General features: G+C 36.3%; 1 protein-coding gene across 9 annotated transcripts in view; it reads left to right on the top strand.

The window, feature by feature from the left end:
• Window positions 1–25,993, top strand: part of plce1 (phospholipase C, epsilon 1) — an 87,090-nt gene that overhangs the window by 24,354 nt on the left and 36,743 nt on the right. For all 9 annotated transcript variants that reach the window (XM_026277250.1, XM_026277249.1, XM_026277251.1 and 6 more), the window contains one exon: window positions 24,992–25,238. In XM_026277250.1, coding sequence (XP_026133035.1) covers window positions 24,992–25,238 — 247 coding nt within the window. The remainder of the gene's footprint in view (window positions 1–24,991; window positions 25,239–25,993) is intronic.

The following is a 25,993-nucleotide window of genomic DNA, read 5'->3' as shown; positions in this document are numbered from 1 at the left end:
TGTAAGATTGTATCTGCTTCATTACCTCCATTACCACGGCCCATTTGCCACATATCCAAATAAGGGGAATCGAACACGAACCAAGACATGGTCTTACTCTGTCTTACTTAAGCTTGCTCTCTGTCCCTCTCTCTCTTTCTCTCTTTCTCTCTTGCTCGCTCTTCTTTTGGCATCTGTATTCTATCAGGAAGAATGAGAATACACTACTCATTATTAGAGAACGTGGTTGACGATGCATCACCTGGTCCGAATGGGAATGTTTGGAAACAGTAAGTTGTTCAAGGTTATTTTTCCATAGATATACTGTACTTTTCAAAAGTTTGGAAACAATGGTTTTTAAATGTTTTTGATTAAGTCTCTTATGCTTACCAATGCTGCATTTATTTGATCAAATATGCAGTACATTACAATTTAAAATAACTGTTTTCTATTCTAATATATTATCAAATGTAATTTATGTGTGATGCAAAGCATAATTACTCTGGTTTTCAGTGTCACATGATCCTTCAGAAATCATTCTAATATTTGTTGCTCCATTATTGATGCTTAATATTGTTATTAAAAATGGTTCTTATTATCAGTGTTATTAATATTATGTGGTGCTATTGTACTATTGTGGTTTTTCAGGATTCTTTGAAAGAATTAATTTGAAATGGAAACTTTTGTATCATTATAAGTTTTTACTGTTTTGATCAATTTAATGCATATATGCTGTATAATACCAGTAATTTCTATTAAAAACAATCACACACATACCCCAAACATTTGAATGGAAGCATATCATGGTTTTTGCGTAAATATTTGGTAGCTGTCTTCAACATAAGAAGAAGAAATGTCAGCTTATTAGTATGATTTCTGAAGGATCATGTGACACTGAAGACTAATGATGATGAAAATGCAACTTTGTAGCACATGAATAAATTACATTTTAAAATGTATTGCAGATAAAAAAGCAACTGTAATACCATTTCGCAATATTAGTGTTTTTGCTGAGCACATAAATGCAGCACTGGTGAACATTAGAGACTTCATTAAAAACATTTAAAAACAGCATTTCTAAATTATATGTATATATAATATAAAATATAATCTATGCCTTGAATAAATGGATTTTGGATGATAACACGAGTGTCTAGTTTGGAGTATTTAGGCATTGCACTTCTACTTGGGCTTTGTTAGAATTCCAGTTAGTAACATGATCTTTCTGTCGTGAGGCTGCAGAACAGGGTTTGGAGTGAAGGTTTCAGTGTGACATCATGAGAAACAGGATGAGATAACAGCGTCCCACAGAGAACCTCATTTCTCCCTAATAAGTTCCAGATTCACTCTGTCACTGTGCGCTTGTAGCTTTATAGTGCTGGAAGAAATTCAGATGTTCTCTGCTCTTAACCCTTCTGTTTTTACCCAGAGGCCCCTTTAATATCTCTAAAAGCATACTTAACGTTTGAAGCATCAGGATGAAGCGGCATGACTTTGCCAAATCATACGAGAATGGCTTCTAGCAAAATGTCAAGTTGATAACATCAATCACTCATCTGTGATAACATTAATCTCACATCTACTTGGTGTTGCTGCAATCCCAGCTAGAAAACTAAACCTTTTTGGAGACTGTAGCCATCCCCTCCTAAAAAAAAGATAAATGCGTTTCATATCAGTCCATGTGCATGTGTGTGACTCATTTGTGGTAAACCAAAGGCATAAAACTGTAATGATATCTGTCTTAAAGGTTTTAAATAGGTCAGAGGATCATTCTAATAGAACTTCGAGAGAATTAGAGGTTAATTTCAAAATAACTTTCATTATTAATCTCAAAAGGATAGTTTGCCCAAAAATGAAAGTTCTGTCATCATTTGCTCACCTTTGTCAAGTGATTGAGCTCCAATTTTGTTGGGTTAGGTCAAGACTTTTTTTGGTTATATACAACGTTATATGCAGGATACAACTTGCATATAAATGTTTACCTGGTCAGCTGCTTAGATTGTGGATTAAATATATAATAGCTGGTAAAAATGGTAAAACTAATAAAAATAATCAATGCGTAACAAGGCATTTCCGTTGCCAAATGTACAGAAATGTGCAAGAATAGGGAGTACAAAATGCAGTATGTTACAAGGCAAACACATCTAGAAAGTCATCAGCATAGGGTTTGTAAATGCAGGGCTCTAGATTAACTTTTTGCACTGGTTGCGCTTGACTTGTGTGCAACTTTTTTTCTTAGGTGCACCAGCACAAAAGTTAGGTGCACCCAAATTTTCAACCGCATCACATTTAACACTGCAGTTTTACAAGTTCACTTATTTATTTTTTTACATTGCTGTCCATATAGGCAATATTGACTTGTAGCCTAAAAGATTAACTAACAATCTGGTCAGCACAACATTCTTTGTTGAAGCACAATTTCTCAAGATAGATGAAACTTCTCAAGATAGATGAAATGAAAAGCTCTTCAAACTGATGTCTTATGGACTATCCTCCATTGCAGTCACATGCAACTTGGATGGCCAACTTCTGTATTTTGGCCTTCTTGATCTTTGGTCTTGGCTAAACCAGCTAGCCACACTCTTTCTAGCATCAAAATCTTATCACATCTTCCACTGTGTCTGAATGAAGGGATGCTCTAGTGTCTGATTTGAACAGCTAAACAGTCCCTAAACCGCTTATACTACTGTTTCAGCTGCTAAAATAGTTCAGTTTTTTATGTAATAGCAGTTGTTTCATTCTGAGTATACATCCCTACCGTTAGATGTCAGTTTTTATCTCTGAACGACGGTGAGAGTGACAGGAAATACTAACATTAGGGCATGCCTCTACATTGTATGTTACAATTGTAAACTTAAGCTGTGAACCTGTAAAGTAGGATGTATGTATGTGTATTTCCTTCAAGCACTTTAATTTATTTTTTACTAAGGTTTGTTTATAGTGGTGTGTTCTTACAACACATCCTTCTTACACATCCTTGCGACACAGACTCAGAAAACTCCGAAAAGTTTATTAGTAAATAATTCAAATATCTCCTTACTATTTCCCCCTGTCACATTTATGGTATTTACTTTTGCCAGTGCTCTGCGACAAGCTTAAGCCTATTACATGTATTTGAATGCAGAACTGTTCAGCTGCGCTGCTGCTGACCGGACACTAAACACCATCGAGACACTCTTGATGCAGGGCTGTAGTTTCTGTTGTTGAACCCCAGGGAGACTTTTTTTTTCTCTCCTCGAACGGCTGGTCGCACCAGTGCGGCCTCTGATTTTTTTTTTTTTTTAGTCGCACCATTGATAATCAGGTCGCACGTGCAACAAAATTGGTCACACTCTAGAGCCCTGAAATGAAAGCAGAATTGTCATATTAGGGTTAACTATCCCTTGAAAGTCAGTCTCAGTAGAACCCGAGGGCTAAAACAGACTTTTACTCTGCCTTTTCAGCTGGAGTATAAACATACAGTACAAATAGTGTCTGATCTCTGGCTCTCTCTTCTAGTCTTTGCCTCATGCACAGTCTTTGCATACACGTGCTGCAAGCACACAGCCAAACACAGAAGTGCACAAGCCAGGGAACTGAGATAAGTGATCGGAGAGGGCATCCTGGGGTTTGTTGAGACGTCCCTATGTGAAATTCAACAGGAGATTATAAAGCGCTCGGCCCCACCTCTCTCTGCCTTGTGCCAGAACAGCATCGAGTCCTCCTAAGACATCAGGGTCATTGCTCCTTAACGGCCTGAACCTGCCTCCAGGCTTACAGCAGCCCGGTGGCCGCATCCACACTAAATCTCACATGTGACTCTTACACAAGAAAAGCTGCGGTGGACTTAGTTTTTAGGGGCCCAGGGATCATTCGAAGGTTCTGAGGTGGATTTACAAGGAGTTCAGTAAGTAACCTAAAGGTTTTTTTAGTAATTTCTCCTTGATTAAGTGTTTAACTTTGAAGAATGTGACTTGTGATGTCTGCTTCTTTCTGTCAGTTGAGAGTTTATTATTAACCGCAGGCTGAATAGGAAAGCGACATGGATTGTTGAAGGTTCACTATTGAAATGTAAGAATCAGTTTACAAATCTGCAAGATTTTCACTTTAGACATCGTATCCATTTAGTTGAGTCTTGAGATTTGAATAGGTTCACGCTGAGCTCTGAGTGAAGGAGCCTATCAGCAGTCATTGTTAAGTGTGCAGTTTGCTGAACAGATTTACTGTCCCCCTGTGCTTCAGTTGAATTGTGGGAACTGGCCTCTCTATTGTCACTCAGTGGTGCTGCTCAGAGCCATTTACTGTCTGACAACAACAAAGCATTTTTGGGGTCTTATGGGTGTTAGACGTAAGCAGCTGTAACATGATGGGCTTTGTTTCTCAATATGGCAACAGTGGTGAAGTGATGGACGGTCCATTCCCAGCATTCCTTATCAGAGGTTAAGAACTGAAGATCCCATTTTTCATTGCTTACATCAGACGGGTGTAACAAATCTTATTCTCATTCCCAAGACTTTTTAAAAGTGTCAATCTAATGTTTTTCATTATGAGACACATTATAAATGTTTGATTAAACCATTGTCCATCATGAAATTACAGTTGCATGAAAAGTAGTTAGTTTTAAATAACATGTCTGTATTTTGACCTTCTTGTCTGTAGCAAAATCAGAACAACAATCAGAAAGATGTGGGATAATAGATACTTTTACAATTATTGGTTTGGCAGATGCTCTCAAATGAATTGTAGTTATTACAAAACAAAATACTTGTTGCACATTTTTCAGAGTCTATTACCACATTAATTGAAATTTTAAAGTGAAATAATTTGGAAACTTTCTTTAGAAAAACAAGCAAACATTCACATTTCATTTTCTTCAATATTTGTTGACTGCATTCATCATAAAAAGTGTTCCACACAGCTCTGGATGTTGATAAAGGCCTTTTGTGTAAGTAAAAATATCTATCATTCGACAGTTAGTGAAAGCTAGAGATTAGAGTTCATAAAGTTTTATGTATGGATATTTTTTCTTACAAAAATGCATTGATTTGGAGGCCTTTAATAAACCCCTTGAGTCATGTGGAGCACTCTTTCTGATGCATGGATGAAGCTGTTTGGACTTCAGAATCTTAAACCCCATTCACTGTCATTTATAAAGCTTGGAAGAGCCAGTATATTTTTAATGTAACTCTGTATTCATCTGAAAGAAGAAAGTCCTATACACCTAGGATGGCTTGAGGATGAGTAAATCATGGGGTAATTTTCATTTTTTGGTGAACTATACCTTTAAGTTACAGTAAAATAAAGGCTATACAAAAATTATGAATAAAAGTTTTTCCCAAACTAGCCTCACAAACATACTTGTCTAAATGTAATATTTATGTATTTGAATTGCTTATAAAATTTCCATCCAATTGGATTAGGCAGATTTAACATGAACGTAATGTGATGCATATGCCAGTCATACACAAATAATCAAGGTTTAGGGCTAAACAATTATAATTTTGTTTTCATGTTAATATTATAATTTTTTAGTTGTAAATAACTGCTTAACTGTTTAGGTGGGTTTAAAGGTTTAAAAAAATATAAAATGGCTCTTATCTTATTTAGTTAGATCTACTGAAGTTGAAGACCAACATGTTCTGAAGGGTAAGCACCTCTATTGATTATTTGTTGTAAAAGACTTTAAAATGGTATTTTAACCTTTTTATGTAAAGTGCTCGGGGTCAAGAGACTAAAATAAATCAACTAAATAACAAAATCAAAAGCCAATATTTGCTACCAAACATAACAAACACCTGCTGTTCTGACAAAATAGGATAACATAGGTTCCTCCCTTGTTGCACGTAGTTGCTCCTGCCAGGTGCGTAACCCCATGGACAGAATTGTTCCATTTGACAGCTGGAATCTTGTGAATGAGACTGAACCATAGAGAACGCTAAAACTGGAACCCCGCCACAAGCTGTCGAACCCCTATCGCTCCAGTCATGTTTCCATAAGGGCTTTTTCTAATATAAAAAAAAATAAAAAAAACATTCCATGCGTATACTTCTCCTCATGCTTTCTGAGCCTGGGTTGTTTGTAGGATACTGGATAGCAAGAATAATTTTTCCACTGTAGAGTGCCTGATAAATGGCATGGGCCTTATGCTTTACCTAACATTGGTTCTCTCACGAAAAGATAATCTGTATCAGCAGAGATATTTGTGTTTCAGGCTATCTAAACAGAATAAATTGATGTGTGATTGGCCCAAGCCAGCATTGTCTGGAAAAGAGGACAACACTGGCATGGATGCAAAATATTTAGTCAGTTCTGAAGAAGGCCAGACATCCATCCAGTGAGAGGGAGGCGGGGGGTCATATAAGACTTCAGATCAGGACGAGATTTGGGATGGCTCTCTGCCCAGATGAAAGGCCTGTCATGATGAAGAAAGTAAAAGCGGTTTGTTTTCCGGTCAGTCCTGCTTTTAAAAACTCTTTCAGTCTTCCAAACAATAAAAAAGGATTAACATAATCTGTTTTTATGCAAGGTAAGAACAGACCTGAGTGAATTCTAAGTTCTGAGAGTTCTTATGTTCTCATTTTCATTCTTTTGGAAAGTAATGATTAGAAGTCCTGTGTAGTTCTTCATATTGTGGCTTGTTCTTGTGGAAACCTTATCAAAGAGTTGCTGGCACGACTCTAACCTCAACACATGATTGTTCTTGGCAGAATGTGTGTCAAGTTTGATTAATGCATTGAGGAAGTTATTTGTTCGTCCCTCAGGAATATGACTGCTGTATAGTCTGCTTTTAACGCAGTAAAAGTGGGGTGACTGTGAGGTTTCAGCTTAAACACAATAACTGGGATTTATTGGGAAGTTCACCTTTCAAACTATGTCACATTAGTTTAGGAAGCTTTCACTGCAGAGGCAAAGTAAAGGCCCTGCCTTTGCTCAGGGGTATAAAGAGGTTCAAAAAACTGTTAGGAAACATCCCAACACCATCCACACTGCCCAGAGCTGCATTTAGATGAATATGTGAATATGTGCAGTGTGTTTTTCTCAGTGACAAAATAAACACAACAAACATTTCAGTGGAGAGAAAAGAGCAGTTAAAGGGTTAGTTCACCCATATATAAAAAATTATGTCATTAATGACTCACCCTCATGTTGTTCCAAACCAGTAAGACCTCCGTTCTTCTGAACACAGTTTAAGATATTTAAGATTTAGTCCGAGAGCTCTCAGTCCCTCCATTGAAGCTGTGTGTACGGTATACTGTCCATGTCCAGAAAGGTAAGAAAAACATCATCAAAGTAGTCCATGTGACATCAGAAGGTCAGTTAGAATTTGTTGAAGCATCGAAAATATATTTTGGTCCAAAAATAACAAAAACGACGACTTTATTCATCATTGTCTTTTCTTCTGGGTCTGTTGTGAGCGCATTCACTGCAGTGTAGTGATGTCCGGTTCGCAAACAAATTCCTCGATGTAACCGGATCTTCTTGAACCAGTTCACCAAATCGAACTGAATCGTTTTAAACGGTTCGCATCTCTAATACGCATTAATCCACAAATGACTTAAGCTGTTAACTTTTTTAATGTGGCTGACACTCCCTCTGAGTTCAAACAAACCAATATCCCGGAGTAATTCATTTACTCAACAGTACACTGACTGAACTGCTGTGAAGATGAACACCGAGCCGAGCCAGATAACGAACAAAAGACTGACTCATTCTCGAGTCAAGATCCGTTTCTGTCAGACGCGTCCGATGTAACAATATCTTGACTCGAGAACGAGTCACTCTTTTGTTCATTATCTGGCTCGGCGTTCATCTTCAGTTCTCTCTTCACAGCAGTTCAATCAGTGTACTGATTGAGTGCAGTATAACTCAGTGACTCAGTGAAAGTATAACTTGCCTAGCGTTTTTGACTCGTACATTCACGTCACGTGTCGTTACGGGATCTTCAAGGGTTGTGTGTGAAAGCACGCGCATATCCCGGGTAATCACTAGCAGTGTGAAAGTGCAAAATCTAGCAACCCGGGAACAATTGCAGGAACACTTTACCTGTGTATTTGCCGGAATGGCAGTGTGAAAGGGGCTCTAGTGTTGTCCCGTGCCACACTCTGCTGCGTTGGGTCCCACGATAGATCAGGTCTGTACTCGGAAGGTGCCTGAGTTATAATGTTATGATTGAAGCGCTGGACTAGCTACATTTTCTATAAAAACGTTAATGCCCTGGCAATGTCAAATAGCTTTGGTCTTTACATTTAATTTGATTACAATAATGTTATAAGTTGAGATTTACAAGAAATATTTGAACTGCTACTATGTAATTGGAATACTGCTGCACCTTATTTGCTTAAAAATGTTTGCAATCCAAATATTATTGCAGTTTTGTTTTTATATCAGTACTTTTAATTTATTCATTATTGAATTTTGTGCATAAACATGCTGCATAATAATTTGATTAAAAATTTTAATCATTGCCCAACACTAATGTTAATAAGTTTGAAAAACAGTTGTGTTTTAATAAAAATTTTAATTGTAAATGGAAAATCCTGCATAGGCCAACCCAATTGAGAGATAGAAAAAATTGTCTTTAATAAAATTATTAGCATCTGCAATTACAAAATCCATTGATGCAAGTCATATCTCCCAACAGATACATACATATCTCACATACACACTGGTCCCGATTTGGCTCCTCTTCCCTGTAACCCTAGGCCACCCTGCTTGTGCCATTCACTCCAGCTGAACCTCTTCACCTATCTCGTCTGTAACAGCTGCAGCGATTGGGTCACATGAGACTTTGCACTCAGTGTGCTAGAAGGATCCTCAGGTCACCCCGTATCGACTCTGAGGATCCGTGCTGAGTCATTATGCCCAAGGGCAGCTCTGGGTGAATAAATCAAGCTCACTTCCAGTCAATAGCAACGCTGACAGTTTGTGCTTCGTTAATGGTAGACTAATGCACAGCGTTACAGTTAAGGCGAGATACGGGATATGACGGGCGACAGAGTAAATACACTGATTAGATGAGTGCCAGGTGGGCTGTGTCACTGTTGTCAGGGGCTTTTTTACAAAGAGGGAACAGAACAAATGAAAAGAGGGCTTGATCAATGTGCAAATTCTGCTTTTTCATGCAAATGAAATGTTCAGTCAGCTGAATTAGATTTTAGATGGGGTGAAAGGAGACATCATCTTGTGCTTTAATGTTTCAATACATTGCTTAAAGGGATAGTTCATCCGCGTGCTTCAGGTGTGAGTCAGACAGCAAGACAAGACAGCAAAGGGTTGTTTTCTGCTATTTATTACACGTAACTTTTAACGTCAAGCCAGTGTTAATTTTGACACAAAATGTTAATTAGGGCCCGAGCACCGATGGTGTGAGGACCCTCTTGTATCTGCTTTGTTTATTATTAGGGCTCAAGCCCGAAGGGGCGAAGAGCCCTATTGTTCTTCTAAGGATTATTCTTATTATTATTTTTTTTATTTTTTATTAAACCTTCCGGGGGTTTTTGGGGGCCTTAACATGCTCAAAAACTCTTGAAAATTGGCACACACATTGGAATCTGCGGCCATCAGGACGCCGCAGAGGCTGGGACCCGGGCGTGGCACAGGGGCTCTACAGCGCCCCCTGGAACACAGTCAGAAATCTTGAACCATAGCTCACACACACTTGCATATATTTATATGAAACTCAGTACACTTGTAGATCTCATTGAGCTGAACAACTTTCGCGCTTTATGTCATAGGCCCCGCCCAACAGGAAGTCAGCTATTCAGGGCTGTTTAAAAAAAGCATGCTCTGGAATTTGAAATACTCCTCTGAGGTTTTCAACCCGTTCGCCACGAAACTCAGTGAACATGATCTCAAGACATTGTGGATGAAAAATTGCGAGGGGATTTTTGATATCTCGAACGGTTTGCCCGTGGCGAGGCGTGGAACTTATGGCGAGAAATGAGGAACAGGAAATGTCTAATAACATCCACATACATTTCCTGAATTTGATCAAACTTCATGGGTTTGTTCGTTGTATGATACTGATTGTATATATGTGACTATTAAGAGTCAACGTTATAGCGCCACCAACTGGCAGCAGGAAGTGTGTCATTTTCCAAATGCTTTGAATTCAGCATCTTATTTTTACTCGATTTACTTAAAACTTCATCAGAATAATGACAAAACACGGCCGATGTAAATCTGTTGTGGGGATATTGATATCTGATATAGTGTTGCCATGGCAACGTGTCAAACTTGAATGTTCTGTTATGGTGAGTTTGAGGCAGACAACAAGCTCAGATTTACATGAAACTCAAAACACATATCAGTATTAGTGATAGCTAGACAATGGCAAAAGCTTTTAAAAGGGCGTGAATGAGGCACTCTATAGCGCCACCTTTTGTCAAAAGTGGGGGGGTTAGTTTTAGCTACAGACACCAAACTTGGTACATAAATTGTTCTTATCAAGACGGACAACTTTCTAATTCACAGTCATCAGCTACGATCAACAGGAAGTCGGCTATTTTGATTTGAATGTGGATTTTTTTTTACATTTAGCTGTGAATTAATGCATACTGCTCAGAGGAGAGTAACACTATACACACCAAACTTTGTCTACATGATGCCAAAACATTTTAAACAACTTAAATTGCCAATGGATTTTGGATAGCTTGAACGGTTTTGTCGTGGTGATTTTTTTAAATGACAGTAAAAATGAAATTATTAATTGTCCTGCATTTTTAAATTCCAAACACTTCAAAACCTTTTTTCATACAGAAAAAAAGTCATTCTGAGTAAATATGGATAGTTTCACGACTTTACAACACTGTATGGATAACAGAAAATTAAAAAACTGTCAGACATCTCATCTCACTCTGTCCCTCTGTTTGAGTATATGTGCTTCAGACTTCCATTGTCTGAGAGAAATTGCGCCCCTACAGGTGCAATTACCGGACTTTTACTTTGTGTTACGAGCTGAAAACAAACGAATTTATTCTTGTATAAGAGCTTTTTTAAATAAAATATTGCCACCAATGCACACAATACACCGATTATAACACAACAAGAGCTAAATGCAGGTGTTTGTGACCCGTTTAAGTGTGCAAGACTATTTGAAAGCGCGACTGGCAGAATAACATATCTCTCGAGCTGCAGGATTCTGCCTTTCGTCGTACGAACGAACACATCACGGACAAGATTATTTCAAAATACATAATAGCTTGGCGAATATAAACGAAAACAGCCACGTGAACATAAACTGGATCTACTGGATTTGAATATTAAAGTGACCACATTTACCACTTGCTTCTGTCTTCAATTTTAATCTATATAAAAAAGGAAACTCATTCGACTTGGCTGCTTTTTTAATGTGTGCGTATTTATTTATTTACCTTTTTATACATTTTGTATAATTTCATAGTTTGTGTATTACAATTATAAAAACAAAAATAAATTTAGCCACTCACATAGAAATAGCTTAGGCCTTAACCTTTTTCTGTCAGTTTTAGGGATTTTTAAAAATCCTAAAAAAAACTTATTTGTGCTGCAAATAATAATTTCAAACTCATTTGATACTGACCTATGACATCCTGTGACATTATATTTATTTGAATTTACATAATCTCATAGATGTAACAGTAAATCTGTTCAGCTCACAGATCAATACTAAGCTGTAATGCAAGCAGAACTTTCACAAATGCTTATGAGTCATTTAAGGATTTGATAACACTGTAAAATAATGTCTAATTTGTTAACATTAGCAAATGCATTGATAACACTTTATAATAACTGCACTCATTATTAAATAGTCAGTTCATGCTTTATAAAGCCTTGTCCCAATATTAATAGTCAGTAGTAAGCAGTTTATAAATACAGCTATAAATAGCTTGTCCTTGGTTTATAAGCACATTTATTAAAAAGGAGAGTAAAGGGTCAGTTATCTTCCTATGAAAAATAAAAGATAAAAATAAACAAACAACAACACAGACTGATACAGAACTCAGAAATTTTATTGTGGATTTATGATAAAATCAGCCTGTAAATGAATTCATACTCCTCCTCATACTACTCCATACTCCTTTTTCAACATGATGCCAATATACTGAGATGTTAAATTGTGAATGGGTTTAGGATAGCTTAAATGGTGTTGCCATAGAGATTTATTAAAGTAACATAAAAAATACAATAGTTATTTTACTATATCTTTAAAATTTTTCATTCTAACTCTTCATAATTTTTTATATAAGTAGAAGTCCTCATTTGAAGGAAGCACAGTAAGTTTCATAGCTTTATCATTTTCAAGAGCCAGCATAAAATTAAAACTATCATAACTTATAAATCAAGCTTGCAATTCTTAGTACCTATAATGGCCACCAGAGGGAGCTATAGGATTACTTTTAAATAATTATTGGAGAAACGAGTATGATTTAAATAATTTATAGAAATCTTTCAAATAAAATAATATGTATTTTAGGAATTTTACTGATAAAATGACCCTCACTTAATTAGAATAACAAGCTGAAGTATTGTGAACTGTATATTAAGAATAATTCTTAATAGGCTTTATGGACAGATACGTTTTAAGTGACTCTTGAAGGTTCAGCCCCACATCCTCTTTTACCACTGTTTAAAGAATTAATCTTACAGAACAGGTGTGAATGAATTTTGGATAGCTTGAATGGTTTTGTCGTGGTGATTTTTTGAAATAATAGTAAAAAAGGAACCAGTAAAAAAAAGTGCAGCTTCTAAACACTTCAAAAAAATGTACACATAGAAGACAAGTCATTCTGAGGAAATATGCATAGTTTCATGACTATACAACATTATATGGATGACAGAAAATTAAAAAACATACATCTGATGTCACTCTGTCCCTCTGTCACTGTGTGTGTGTGTGTTTGTGTGTGTTTTAAGTGAATTAGGTGTGAAACTATCAGTGAGCATTTAGTCTCCAGCGCCAACATTTTACAGAACTGCCACTTTCCTGGAGTCTCAGAATTACAATGTGCCAGGTTCTGAGAGATCTAAGATTCCAAAAAATTATTTAATTAGAATACCATGAAGTATTGTGAAATACTATATATTAAGACTTTATATATAGGCTTAATGAACAGATTAGACTGACTCGTGAAGGACCAGCACCACCTCCTCTTGTCCGATGGTTTGAGGAATATATCTTCCAGAATCTGGGATTAAGATTTAGGAGCTAATTTTTATTCCACCTCCTTTCCTGAAAGTCTGTCTTGCAGAATTGACTAAAAATTAATCTTCACATTAATTCCTAATTCTTTTGCAATTCTTTTGTCAGTTCTTCTTGACCTGTTTTTCTCTTCCAGCTTTCCTGGACTATTGTATAGCACTCATAAATGATTAAATAAAAAATAATGGTAGTTATTAAGATTGATATGGTTTGGAATTGGTAAAATGTGCTTGGAAAAAAATCACAATAAAACAATGTTTTAATGTTTAAGTTTGGAATATTAACTGACATGAATGAATGCTATATAAATATTGTTCATGTTAACATAATGTTTATAAATGAAATCTTATTGTAAAGTGTTACTAAAGTTATATATATATACATATATATATTGTTCTGTGAATGTGATTTTAAAGTCTAGATGATTCGGATTAACCCTTTAACTGCCATATCAAGTTCAAGTTCTAGTTCAAGTTCAATTTATTTGTATAGCGCATTTACAACAGCCTCCTGGCTGACCAAAGTGCTTTAACATAAGAGCAAGAATATTACACATACATAAAAATAGACCAGACAAAAAATTTAAAACCACCCATTTCAAAATGTAGCATAACACAGTAGTCAGTACACTAAGGAAAATAAAAAAGTTTTTAGCAAAGATTTAAAAATAGACAAGGAAGGGGCCAGTCTGATCTCTAAAGGCAGGGTATTCCAGAGTCGTGGCCCAGCCACTGCAAATGCACGCTCCCCTCTACCCTTTAAAACCTCACTGCCAGAGGGATATTGTGAATGCATGTGCCCGCTGGGCACAGTTTACCTGATGCCACCGGGGTGGCGATGGCATTGGTGGCTTGAGCCCGCCATCGCTGCTTGCAGCTATATTTATTATTATTATTCTTCTTCTTCTTCTCCCGAATGAATCGCATTTTTGAGGGCTTTAACATGCTCAAAAAGTCATGAAACTTTGCACACGCGTCAAACCTGGTGAAAATTTTCGTCTGATATAGGATTCAGAAGAGGGTGTGGCAAAATGGCTCGACAGCGCCACCTATACTAAGAAAATCAACAGCCTTCCAGCTATGTTTCACGTACATGCACGAAAATTGGCACACATATGTAACACACCAATACCTACAAAAAAGACTCTTGGACCAAAATTCTAAACCCAACAGGAAGTCGGTTATTTTTAATATTATGAGCAAATTTTGAGTAATTTTGGTCATTTCCATGTGTTGTATTTTAACGAACTCCTCCTAGAGATTTCTTCAAATCAACACCAAATTTGGTATGCCTAATCTAAAGGCCTTTGCGACATTAAATTGCGAAGATCTTGAGTTTTCATTGAAGGGCGTGTCAGTGGCGGCCTGGCGAATTTCGATGATTCGCCATGAAAAATGAAGTTGCTATAACTCACACATACAATGTCCAATCTGCCCCAAACTTCACATGTTTGATGAAACTCTGAACCTGAACAGATTGACATGCCCATATTCAGTTATAGTCATAGCGCCACCTATTGGCAACAGGAAGTGTCATATTTTACGCTGTGACGAACTACTCCTAGAAATTTTTTGACATCAATGTCTTTTTTGTGGTCAGTCTAATCTAAAGGCCTGTGCAATGTTCAGTTGTGAAGATCTTGAGTTTTCGTTAAAAGGCGTGTCCACGTCACCATGGCGAAGTTCGATGTCTCGCCATGTGAATAAAAGATGTTATAACTCAGGCATAAAATGTCCGATCTTCCCCAAACTTCACATGTGTGATAAGAGTCCTGACCTGAACAGATCTGCAGGCCAATATTCCACCGGGTGTGGCAGAATGGCTCGATAGCGCCACCTATACACTTTCAATGGAGTGTTTCCCTTGTTTCACGTACATGTACAAAAATTGGTACACACATGTAACTCACCAATATCTACAAAAAAGTCTCTTGGTACGAAATCCGAATCCCAACAGGAAGTCGGTTATTTTGTATTTTCCCTGCAAAATTGGTGTTGTTTTTGCCATTTTCAAGGGTTGTACTTTAACGAACTCCTCCTAGAGATTTATTCAGATCAACACCAAACTTGGTCAGTGTAATCTAAAGCCATTTGCGATGTTAAATTGCGAAGGACTTGAGGTTTCGTTAAAGGGCGTGTCCATGGCGGCCTGACAAATTTTGATGTTTCGCCATGAAAAAGGAAGTTGCTGTAACTCAGACATACAATGTCCAATCTGCCCCAAACTTCACATGTTGGATAAGACTCTTGACCTGAACAGATCTACATGCCCATATTCAGTTATAGTCATAGCGCCACCTATTGGCAACAGGAAGTGACATATTTTACACTGTGACAGACTATTTCTAGAAATTTTATGACATCAATGTCTTTTTTGTGGTCAGTCTAATCTAAAGACCTTTGTGATGTTTAGTTGTGAAGATCTTGAGTTTTTGTTAAAAGGCGTGTCCATGGCGCCGTGACGAAGTTCGATGTCTCGTCATGGGAATAAAAGATGTTATAACTCAGGCATAAAGTGTCCGATCTTGCCCAAACTTCACATGTGTGATAAGGGTCATGGCCTGAACAGATCTGAAGGCCAATATTCCATTGGGTGTGGCAAAATGGCTCAATAGCGCCACCTATAAACTTTCAACGGAGTGCATATGCACATTCAATGGAGTGTGCCTCGAGCTATTTTTCACGTACATGTACAAAAATCGGTACACACATGTAACACACCAATACCTACAAAAAAGTCCCATGTTACGAAATCCGAATCCCATCAGGAAGTCGGTTATTTAGAATTTTCTCTGCAAAATTGGTGTTGTTTTTGCCATTTTCAAGGGTTGTACTTTAACAAACTACTCCTAGACATTTATTCAGATCAACACTAAACTTGGTCAGTTAAATCTAAAGGCGTTTGCGATGTTAAATTGTGAAGATTTTGAGGTTTCGTTAAAGGGCGTGTCCATGGCGGCCTGACAAAATTCGATGTTTCACCATGAAAAAGGAAGTTGCTGTTACTCAGACTTACAATGTCCAATCTGCCTCAAACTTCACATGTTAGATAAGACTTCTGCCCTTAACAGATCTACATGCCCATATTCAGTCATAGTCATAGCGCCACCTGCCGGCAACAGGAAGTGTCATGTTTTACACTGCAAAGAACTACTCCAAGAAATTTTATGACATCAACATTTTATTTTGGTCAGTCTAATCTAAAGGTCTTTGCAATGTTAAATTGTGGAGATCTTTAGATTTTGTTAAAGGGCGTGTCCATGGCGCCATGACAAAATTTGATGTCTCGCCACAGCAAGAGAAGTTGTTTTAACTCAGGCTTGAAATGTTCGATATTCCCCAAACTTCACATGTTCGATAAGACTCCTAGCCTGAACACATCTGAAGGCCAATATTCCATTATAATGATAGCGCCACCTATTGGCAACAGGAAAATTGGCACACATAAATGACTTTGACATTTTCCACTTATATTAACGATTTGAAATGCATATTTCTCACCTTCACCTTTTTACTAAAGCCACACGATTGCGGTGAGCCCGGGTGCGAGGGCCCGTTCATCGCTGCTTGCAGCTTTAATTTAGTTTTAGTCTTAGTCTTTTGACTATAATTCTTTTGACTATAATTCTTTTTAGTTTTAGTCAAGTTTAAGTCATCTAATTTGTTTAAATTTTAGTCTTATTAGGGCTGGGCGATATGGAGCAAAAAATATATCTCGATATATTTTGCTATATCTCGATATACGATATATATCTCGATATCTTTACAGGAAAAATAACCCCCAAAAAACTACTGCAAAAACAAATATGGCAAATATTACATGTTAAGGGGCCTATGAAACATTTTATTTTTTTCTTCACCATATGTTTTATTGTTACCTAATTCTGTGTTTTAGCATGTGCAATTATTTAAATGCATAAAAACAACTTAATTAGTTAAAAACAATTCTTAAAATAGCCTTATGTGAAATGTTTTTTTCCCTTCAGAAATTCTGTGTATTTACATTTTTCTGATTATCAAATGAAGGCATAAAACATTCATTTAACTTATCTTTTAATTATTTAAAATTAAGCAAACTTTATTTTTTGGTAAACAAAGGGGATTTACTATTAAAAATAAAACATGGGAGAAATGTTGTGTGATTATTCCTTATAAAATTATGTTTGTTTCATTTTAATAGTAGTAGTAGTGGGCTATGTACATTCTGCTGAACAATAGTGATAGATTTCTGTCAAATACTTTTATTTTGACGGGTTTACCTTTACAGTTCTGTGTATGTGATACTACAGTCTATGATGTGATATATGAGGGTAGTTTTACTCAAATCAGACGGTCAGATGCTCATGAAGTGACTCTGTGCAGTTCTGGAGATGTTCCTCATGTGTTCACGTCTTTATTTAGAGAGAGGAAAGACAATGAAATCAGCGCGAGCGTTATGCGAGCTTCAGTGTTTAATGAATGAAGACGCGCTTCTGCTCCATTCGTTGACACAGACACGCAGAACATGCAGGATTCATATTTAAATAGACTTTTCCGGGTTAATATTTGCAGATATTAGTCCATTTCGCGATTTGATGTAAGTGCATGACCGACTTTTGATTAATTCATTTAAAATTTGACCAATTCCGTGACATTCCGCGTTAAACTGTAAATTCCATTTTTATGACTGGATTCCGCGATTCCGTCCGCGTTTCATTGGGCCCTACAGTAGACATCTGCCTGCCGTTCGCCCTACGCCTTAAAACTGAAGTATCTCCATATAATGGAGCCAGTTGTCTTTTTTTTTTTGACTAGTTCTCTACATGCGAGGTGAGAAGGGACAAAAGCAAGGAGGCGGGGGGCTAGCGAGCGGGGGCGAGCACAGCACAGGGAAGGCAAACAAGCAAAGTGGCGGAATCAGAATATAAACAATATATCGATATATACGATATGTCAAAATCCATATCGTGTTTAAAAAATATCTCGATATATTTTAAATATCGAGATATCGCCCACCCCTAAGTCTTATTTTAGTCGACTAAAATTGCTTGGTATTTTAGTCAACTAAAATCAGACTAAAATCAATAACCGATTTACTAGACAATTTTTTACTGCTGGTATAGGAAACAAACTTAACCAAAATATATAAAACACAAATTCAACTTTATTACAACACAACTGTGTCTTCATTTCAATTCAAAAGCTTTTATGCAGCAACAAACACTGTCATGATAATGTAAACAATAACTAGCTGCCAATTGACCATCAATAAAAGAAAAATAAAGTTAGGTCCAGGACCTTAAAGCTTACAGCTGAGCTGAACAATGAGTGCAAACATTTTTAATTTAAAGTAAATATTTAATAAGTTGGCAGCTAAGTAGATAAAAAAGTAACAAGATTTTATAAGGTATTAACTTGTCTAGCAATATTGTATGTTTTAAATACCACAATATTGCTAGATTAGTATGTATAATGATAGGATGTGAACAGTCACGTTTCACATGACTAATCTAGAAATATTTGTGATATTGTCAAGTACAACATTGTAAAATATACAAACATTTGAATTAATCAAATGTATGTAGCATATTATTACGTATTAGTATGGTGCTCTCATCTAACTTGAACAAGGGGCTATTTTATAGTACTTTTCAGTTCGTAATATTTAATGCTGCAACATCTATGCACTGCAGTCTTCCAGTTTTGCTTAGCTCAATAAACAAAAGAACATCGTTGTGAATTTACCTTCAGAGTGGCTCATCTGTAAATGTCTTTTCAAATTGGTTGTGTTCTTGCCACGAATGATCGCTCCGCATGCTTTACACTGTTTTGTTTTGTTCGTCGTCACACGTGAAGTGAGCCCACAAGTCTCCCCTTCTTTTTTTCCCAACTGTGGACATTTTGTCGCTCTTTCAGACATCACCTCTTCGAATGCCGTCTTCCCGGGAGCTCAGTCAAAAACTAAATACCTTCGCTTCACGTCTCAATAAGTAATTCTCTGATTGGTTCTCTTCTCTCATGCAGTCTCGCCTGTTCCGTTTTGCTGGTTCTTTTTTTCATTCCTCGCATCTCTCCCGTCTGCTGATTGGATTTTCGTCACTTTTTATTTTCGTCTCGTCCTTTATTCGTTGATGATAATGTCAATCAATTAAGTCATAGTTTTAGTCTCCATCAGTGACTTCTTTTTTAGTTTTCGTTTCGTTTTCGTTCGCAAAAATTTATTTGTGGCAAAAATAATGACGAAAAAATTTAGTCAACGAAATTAACACTGCATCAAGCAATTCTCAGCTGTATGCGGCAAACTAAAACTTTGACCTTTGCAATGTCTTGATTTAAGTAGCCTATTCTTAAAATGATTCAGACATTGCACACCCTTGTGATATGCACATTGCGATATTTAAATTTGTGTTGTTTCGATAATTTCAATATATTATGTAGCCCTAATTCCTAGTGTTCCCATACATTCCATTGAATTAATAGGAAATAATTTTTATTCTCTGTTCTTGTGGTATTTTGTTGTCATTTTGTGTTTTTGTTTTGTTGTGTTGTCTTTTTTGTTGTTTTTCTTTTTTGTTTTTACCTTCTATTTATTTCACAAAAAGGGACAGTGTACATTAATAAACATTCATGAAAGTAAATGTACACAAATTAGCCAGAAGGTTAGTTTTCATTGGTAGTCCCTTTCCCAGATTTTATTAGGCCCAAAAACTAGAGAAAGAAAAGAAACCAAATAGAAGAACGATACCAACGAAATACAACCAAAAAATATAAACAACTCTCTAAAATACAGTTAAACAACAGATTATACAAAATGACAATATAATAAAATAAAATAAATAATAAATGATAATAAAATAAATAGTTTTTTTCTAAAGTTTAAGTGCTTTTTTTGTATAATAACTATATAATGTGTATTTTCAGACAGTAATATGAGAAAGAGTCATAGCATGAAAATATATCTTTGATTCCTCATTTGATAAAGAATTTCTAATAAACTGAAAATGAACCGTTCAGTTTAAACTTTTTACATACCTTCTTGATGTGTGTTTTAAAACCAAGACAGGTGTCCAAATGAAGCCCTAGGTATTTATATTCCAAAACTACTTACTTTTGTTTTGAAGTTTGTGTTATGTCTTGTTTTGTTGTTTTTGTTTTTATAAATTGTAATATATATAAATGGAGCTTTTTCATAAAAGAACAGTTTATAGTTAGGCTACTTCTATGTTTTATCATATTATTAGGATATTGTTGTATAATGGTACCTTTTATTGATTCTTTCTTTATGATGTCTGGCATGACTACGAAAATCTGTTAGCAAATAACAAATAAAGTTTTAAATAAATAAAGTATACATAATGAGAGTCACAATTATGGGTTATTCAATATAGAATAAAAGGAGAGATGATGTCATATTACGAGATACACAATATAATTTATTTATATAGAGTCATAAAAACTGTATTATTTCTTTTTAAACAGTCTTCCATACTAAATTGATTTAAAATTAGAATATTATGCAATTATATTTTGCGTAGTTGTTGTGCACCCTTCAGTTTGTTATGCGTTTGAAGCCAGCAGGGACTGGACGTGCTGAGTACTGTACTCAGCTGCTGCGTGTCAGTCATTCTCAAGGTATTCCAGCCATTCCTGCATGTCTGCGGCCTCAGAGCCGGACTGAGACACATTGACCCTCCCGGCTAGAGTTTCAAGACCTTCAAGCAGTGACTCTCTCTAGCCCAGAACAAGACTGGGTCAGCGATGAAGCTTTGACAGTCTGAGAACCAACGGGATTCTCATGGCCTGCGTAATAAATGTTTTGTTCCCAGTGAAATCAGATTTAGATAATCATGGCATAATGACATCAGACACTGAAGTGATTTCATTTAGGTCCTGGTTAACATGATAATAATACAGCTGTATTTGACACATTGATGGTTTGTTTGAAACCAGTGTTATATTACATGTTACGAAAATGTTACAAAAAAACGAAAGCAAAGTTCTGCCCAGAGACTGTCAGCACCTCCATCTTCACAGGGCAGTTAGAGGTGACTCACACACCTGCTAGCGCTGTGGTCAGATGGGGACATGCCAGTGAGAGAGTCAACGCTTGAGCATTAATGTCAGTGAAAGGACTGAGAAACATGGCATGCTTTAAAAGTTTTTCTAGAGCCACACGTTCCGCAGCACTGAAGCATGCCAGGTTATTACTTTCATAAGCTGACAGTTTTAACACGAATCAGCTAGGAACCATCTAGAAATGCTCTAGTAAACAACTCAGACCCCCCCCCCCTCCCAAAAAAAAAGCAAAATAGTAAAAAAGGGCCTATAGTATAAACCTGCTCACTTTAAAAAGATTGGTTCTTTATTTGTATCTGTGGGTCCATGAAGAATATATTTATTGGAAAAAAGGTTCTTTAGATTTTTTCAAATGTACTTCACTCTAAGTACAGGGTTTATTGGGTCTTATAAAGGTCTTAAATACATGGTATAATTGTTGTTAGCACTTTGAAAACAAATATCTTCCTCAGTATTTTTGTCTATGAACTTTGAAACTAAACTGAATAAAACTGAGATCATGCTTAAAACAAGAACATATATCTGGGCTGTTTTCCCTTTGAATTAAGTTGATTTCGAAGTCCATTAGTGGATATCTGTTGTTGTTTTAATCTAAAATCACTTAATTTACATGCGTTTCTCAGAAAACAAAACTTATGTCATGTTGCTTCTCAAATATATGTATCTTGATTTAAGAATCTTTTAGACATTTCCACTGGAAGCAAGTCAGTGTTACTTGGCAAGAACTTAACATTTTTGCAGTGAGAATAGAAGGTACAGAAAAAGTTTTTTTCATATTTTCTTTTTGGTCTTAAAAAGTCTCAAATGTACCTTCATGAAACCTGCAGAAACCCTGTAAAGATGGTTATTTTATGAACCGTTCACTGAAAGCTTCTTTAAGGAACCAAAAATGGTGGTTCTGTGGCATCACTGCAGGAACCTTCTTTCGAAAGCTTTATTTTTAAGTGTGGCAGCAGATTTTGCAATGAGAATGAGTGTCAGACTTCAGGCGGCTGGTGAATGTGCAGATTTTAGTCCCCTAAGGTCCAGTTTAAGGTCTGACAAAAGCAGACTTCGCTTTTATCATTAGCAGAGCAGTAAACCCATCCCATTAAAGAGTAATTAGAAAGGACCTCAGCTCTACGGCTCAGGGAGGGCCTTCTGAGGACTGCCAATTCTGCTAAACCATTTCTCGGTTAAGGAGACGCTTTGCTTAGTGCTGTAGTTTAATGTTGGGAAACAATGAGGCCCATTTTACAGTACAGGTGCAGCATTGAAGTCTTGTGTGTTTGCACAGTTTCTGTTTCTATCAGTAGTGGATAACAGCCTTAATACTGTAATATTTTATGCCCATTATAGGTGTATTATCCAGCTTGTAATGCATTTGATATGAAGTATGAAAAATCAGTACAAACCTTGAGTCTATAGAGATGCACCAAGTAAGTTTGTAAAAGTAATGTGGTGATGTGCCGTTGCTGCATTTAATAAAGCACTTCATAGACATACAGTTAAAGAATTGAAGGTTTCTCAACCAGTGAAAAAAAATAAAACAATACTGGTGTAATTGATCATGATGTGCTATGAATATGCAAGTCCATTGGTTATCTGGGCTGGGCTCTAAATAATGTTGACTCATGTATCGATTGACCAATCAAAGTGACTGAAATATTTAGAGATCAAGTGTTTTAATTGGTCAGCAGAAACTCAAAAATGTTGGCCTTTTAAGTATACTGTGATGACATGTTCTTTTCTTAAGTAAACTAAAGCAGGCTTTCTTTTCTTGATTAAAACCTCATAAGCACGGGTCCTGACAGTTTCAAAGTAGAGTTGCCTCATTACATAAGTCCTCATCTTGATTGAGTTTTTTTGTTGTGTTCTCTTTGTTTGAAGTGAGAAAAATGAGAAACAGAGCAATTGACTTGCTGAGCACTATCAAGAATCTTTCATCCTGGTTGCTGTGGCAATAAGCTCCTTTATCCTCTGTGGCGAGCACAACACTCTCTGTGTCCAATTAGAGACGTTACTCATCTCAACCTTCAAATATTGCATCTACTGCTTGCTTTTCTAGGGCTCCCAGAATTTGATTGGCATTAAATAAAAATAAAAAATGCATTTTTCTTGCTGATGTACTCACATTTATATGTACAGTATGTGAGGAAGAAAAATATATTGCCATTTTTGTGCAAACTGGACATTACATTTTTGTATGTAAAAAGTGACCGTAAAGACATTTATAATGTTGCAAATATTTATATTGTAGTAAATGCTGTTCTTTTAAACTTTGTTCATCAAAGAATCCTGAAACAAAATTACTGTAATCTGTTTTCCACAAAATAATAAACAGCATAACTGTTTAATAATGAGCAATGTTTCTTGATCAGCAAATTAGTATATTAGAATGATTTCTGTCTGAATGTGAATCTGAAAACTGGAGTAACGATGGTAAAAATGTTACTTTGCATCACTGGAATAATTACATTTGAAAAAATATTCAAATAGAAAAGTTTTGTTTAAATAGTAATAATGCATGCTATATTACAGTTTACAGCATTTTAGTTTAAATAAATGCAGTCTTGGAGAGGAAAAGAGATTACATAGTTTGCAAATATTTAACATTTTGCTAAACCCAAACCTGGTACTGTGGTCCACATTTTGTCAGGGCAAGTAAAAAATCTAAATCTACTGTAAACAACACCTTACTGTTATTTACACATCCTTCTTTCTGGTTTTGTTCTTGCATTATAAACAACCTAAGTGAAAGGTCTTTAAGGTCCTGTGCTTCGCCTCGCTTTGCTTTAGCTCTGAGCACCTGCTATTCGCCAATGTCACGTTGCAACGCCGCTGAATCTATTTATCCAATGAGAGTGGTTTAATTCTCATCAGAGCCAGTGCCGTTTGGGGAGAGAGGTGCCAAAGAAGCTGGGTCAATGGTTTCAAAGGAAGGGCACAGACAACAGCTGTAATGACTTTCCTGGAATCAGCTGGCAGAAATGCAGTCTGGGATCAGTAATGGAGAAATAATGGCTGCTCTCTGCACTACGTCAAAATCACCAAACCGGTGCCCTTTCTCAAAAAGGATAAGTTTAATCGCAAGACCTGGGATTGTTCTCTCTTTCTGCTCTTACTGGGCTGATCATTAAGCAGTTACTTGTTCATAAGAGAAGTCTTTTTTTTTTTCTCTCTCTCTTATGGCTTCCTGTTGTTATCATTATTAGGGAGCTGGCTGTTGGTTCCTTGGGTTGCTCACACTGAAAGTGATTAAATCACTGTAGGGCACCAGGTCTCAAGATTATTAGAGAAGTGAAGACAGGAACCTACATGTCTGTTAGGTGTTGCATCAACTAGTCAGCCAGTTGATTAGTTCCGCCACTAGTTGGGCTAATTTAGTTAGACCAGTGTTTCTCAATCAGATGGCCTCTGAAAACTTCCAGGGACCCTCATATGTCCCCATTTATTTAAACCTAGTTATATCAACACAGACTTCATAAAAATTCTTAAATAAATATTTAAGCAAAACACTAAAAATTTAGATGTAGAAGTCTATTAAGATATAAAGATAAAAATGCCTATATAATATTTGGCAATAAAAGTTGAAGTTTAATATTAGTAAGGGAGTTTGTAATTGTACTGTTGTAGTGTCACAAATTCACCAATTTCAAACATTCAGAGACAGGGAACCGTGTTAAAATCTAAATCATATGTTGTCTTTTGAAAAAGTTGAGATACCCCAGGGTTCAATAACCTCAGACAGCATGTCCTCTGTTTTAACAAGACATAAACCTCAACAGATGTGAATTACCATTGTCTTTCTTTTTTACAGATTGATCATGTTGATCCTACCCTGAGTCCTGAGGTCTATCTCCTGCACCCATCCAGAAAATTGCTTTCCCAGGCTGTGTCATGGCCACCGGTCTCCCCGTTGTGGATTAGATTTAGGGCCTGTCCTCATAGAACCAGCATTGCAGCTCATCTGAGTGGGTCCCTGCTGGAGGCCACAGCTGCTCTCGGGGCCCGAACTTCTCTGCCTAGCTTGACTTTTGGCTCCACAGGTCGAGCGATGCTGAAAGGTAAAAACCCACCAATTTCAGCTTTGTCGATGCTTAAGGCTGATGTTTTATGATAAAAAGGGGAATTCACAACTGACAAGGCTTTTAAGAAAAAAAAAATTAAAATGTTTATTTTTGATAAATCCTTCAACACTTGTAATGCAGTTTTGATCTGGACAATACCATTGTATTGATCTGTGAGCAAGAATACAAAAATGCAGAAGATCAATTTGTAGTTTTAACAAAAGCTGTAAAAAGTTTTGCCTTTTGATAACTCCAGGGCTTTTGTTAAGACTACTGATGGAACTTAGCATTTTTGTATTTGATGACTTTTGCTAACAAATGAACATATCTTTTTGTAGATAATGCAGAGAATGTTTACAAATTGTTTGTTTACACATACTACTGAAACTCTAAGAATAGAAATCTGGTCAAATCTGGCAAAATTGTTCTTTATTAAAGTTTTTTAGTCTGGGTATAATTATATCAGTAAAATGAAATATTCTATACAGTTATAAACACTGTAGCAAGAGGAATGAAACTTCATTGAGAATTAATAAAATGATTGGAGGTTTTTAATGGATGCTAATTTACAACTTACAAAGCCATAATAATATATTCACATACAACAAAGTGGCATCACATTGAGAAAATGGCACATTAGTGAAAAATTAAACACATAAATTAAACAAAAATTAAACAAAAATTAACTACATAAATCAGCATGAAATGTGTCTAGAAGACAGAATTTGTCCTTCCTAATGTGTACAGATTAG

This window comes from Carassius auratus, chromosome 12 (assembly GCF_003368295.1).
Source record: "Carassius auratus strain Wakin chromosome 12, ASM336829v1, whole genome shotgun sequence".
Taxonomy (NCBI): Eukaryota; Metazoa; Chordata; class Actinopteri; order Cypriniformes; family Cyprinidae; genus Carassius; species Carassius auratus.
This window is presented reverse-complemented; position numbering and strand designations above follow the sequence as displayed.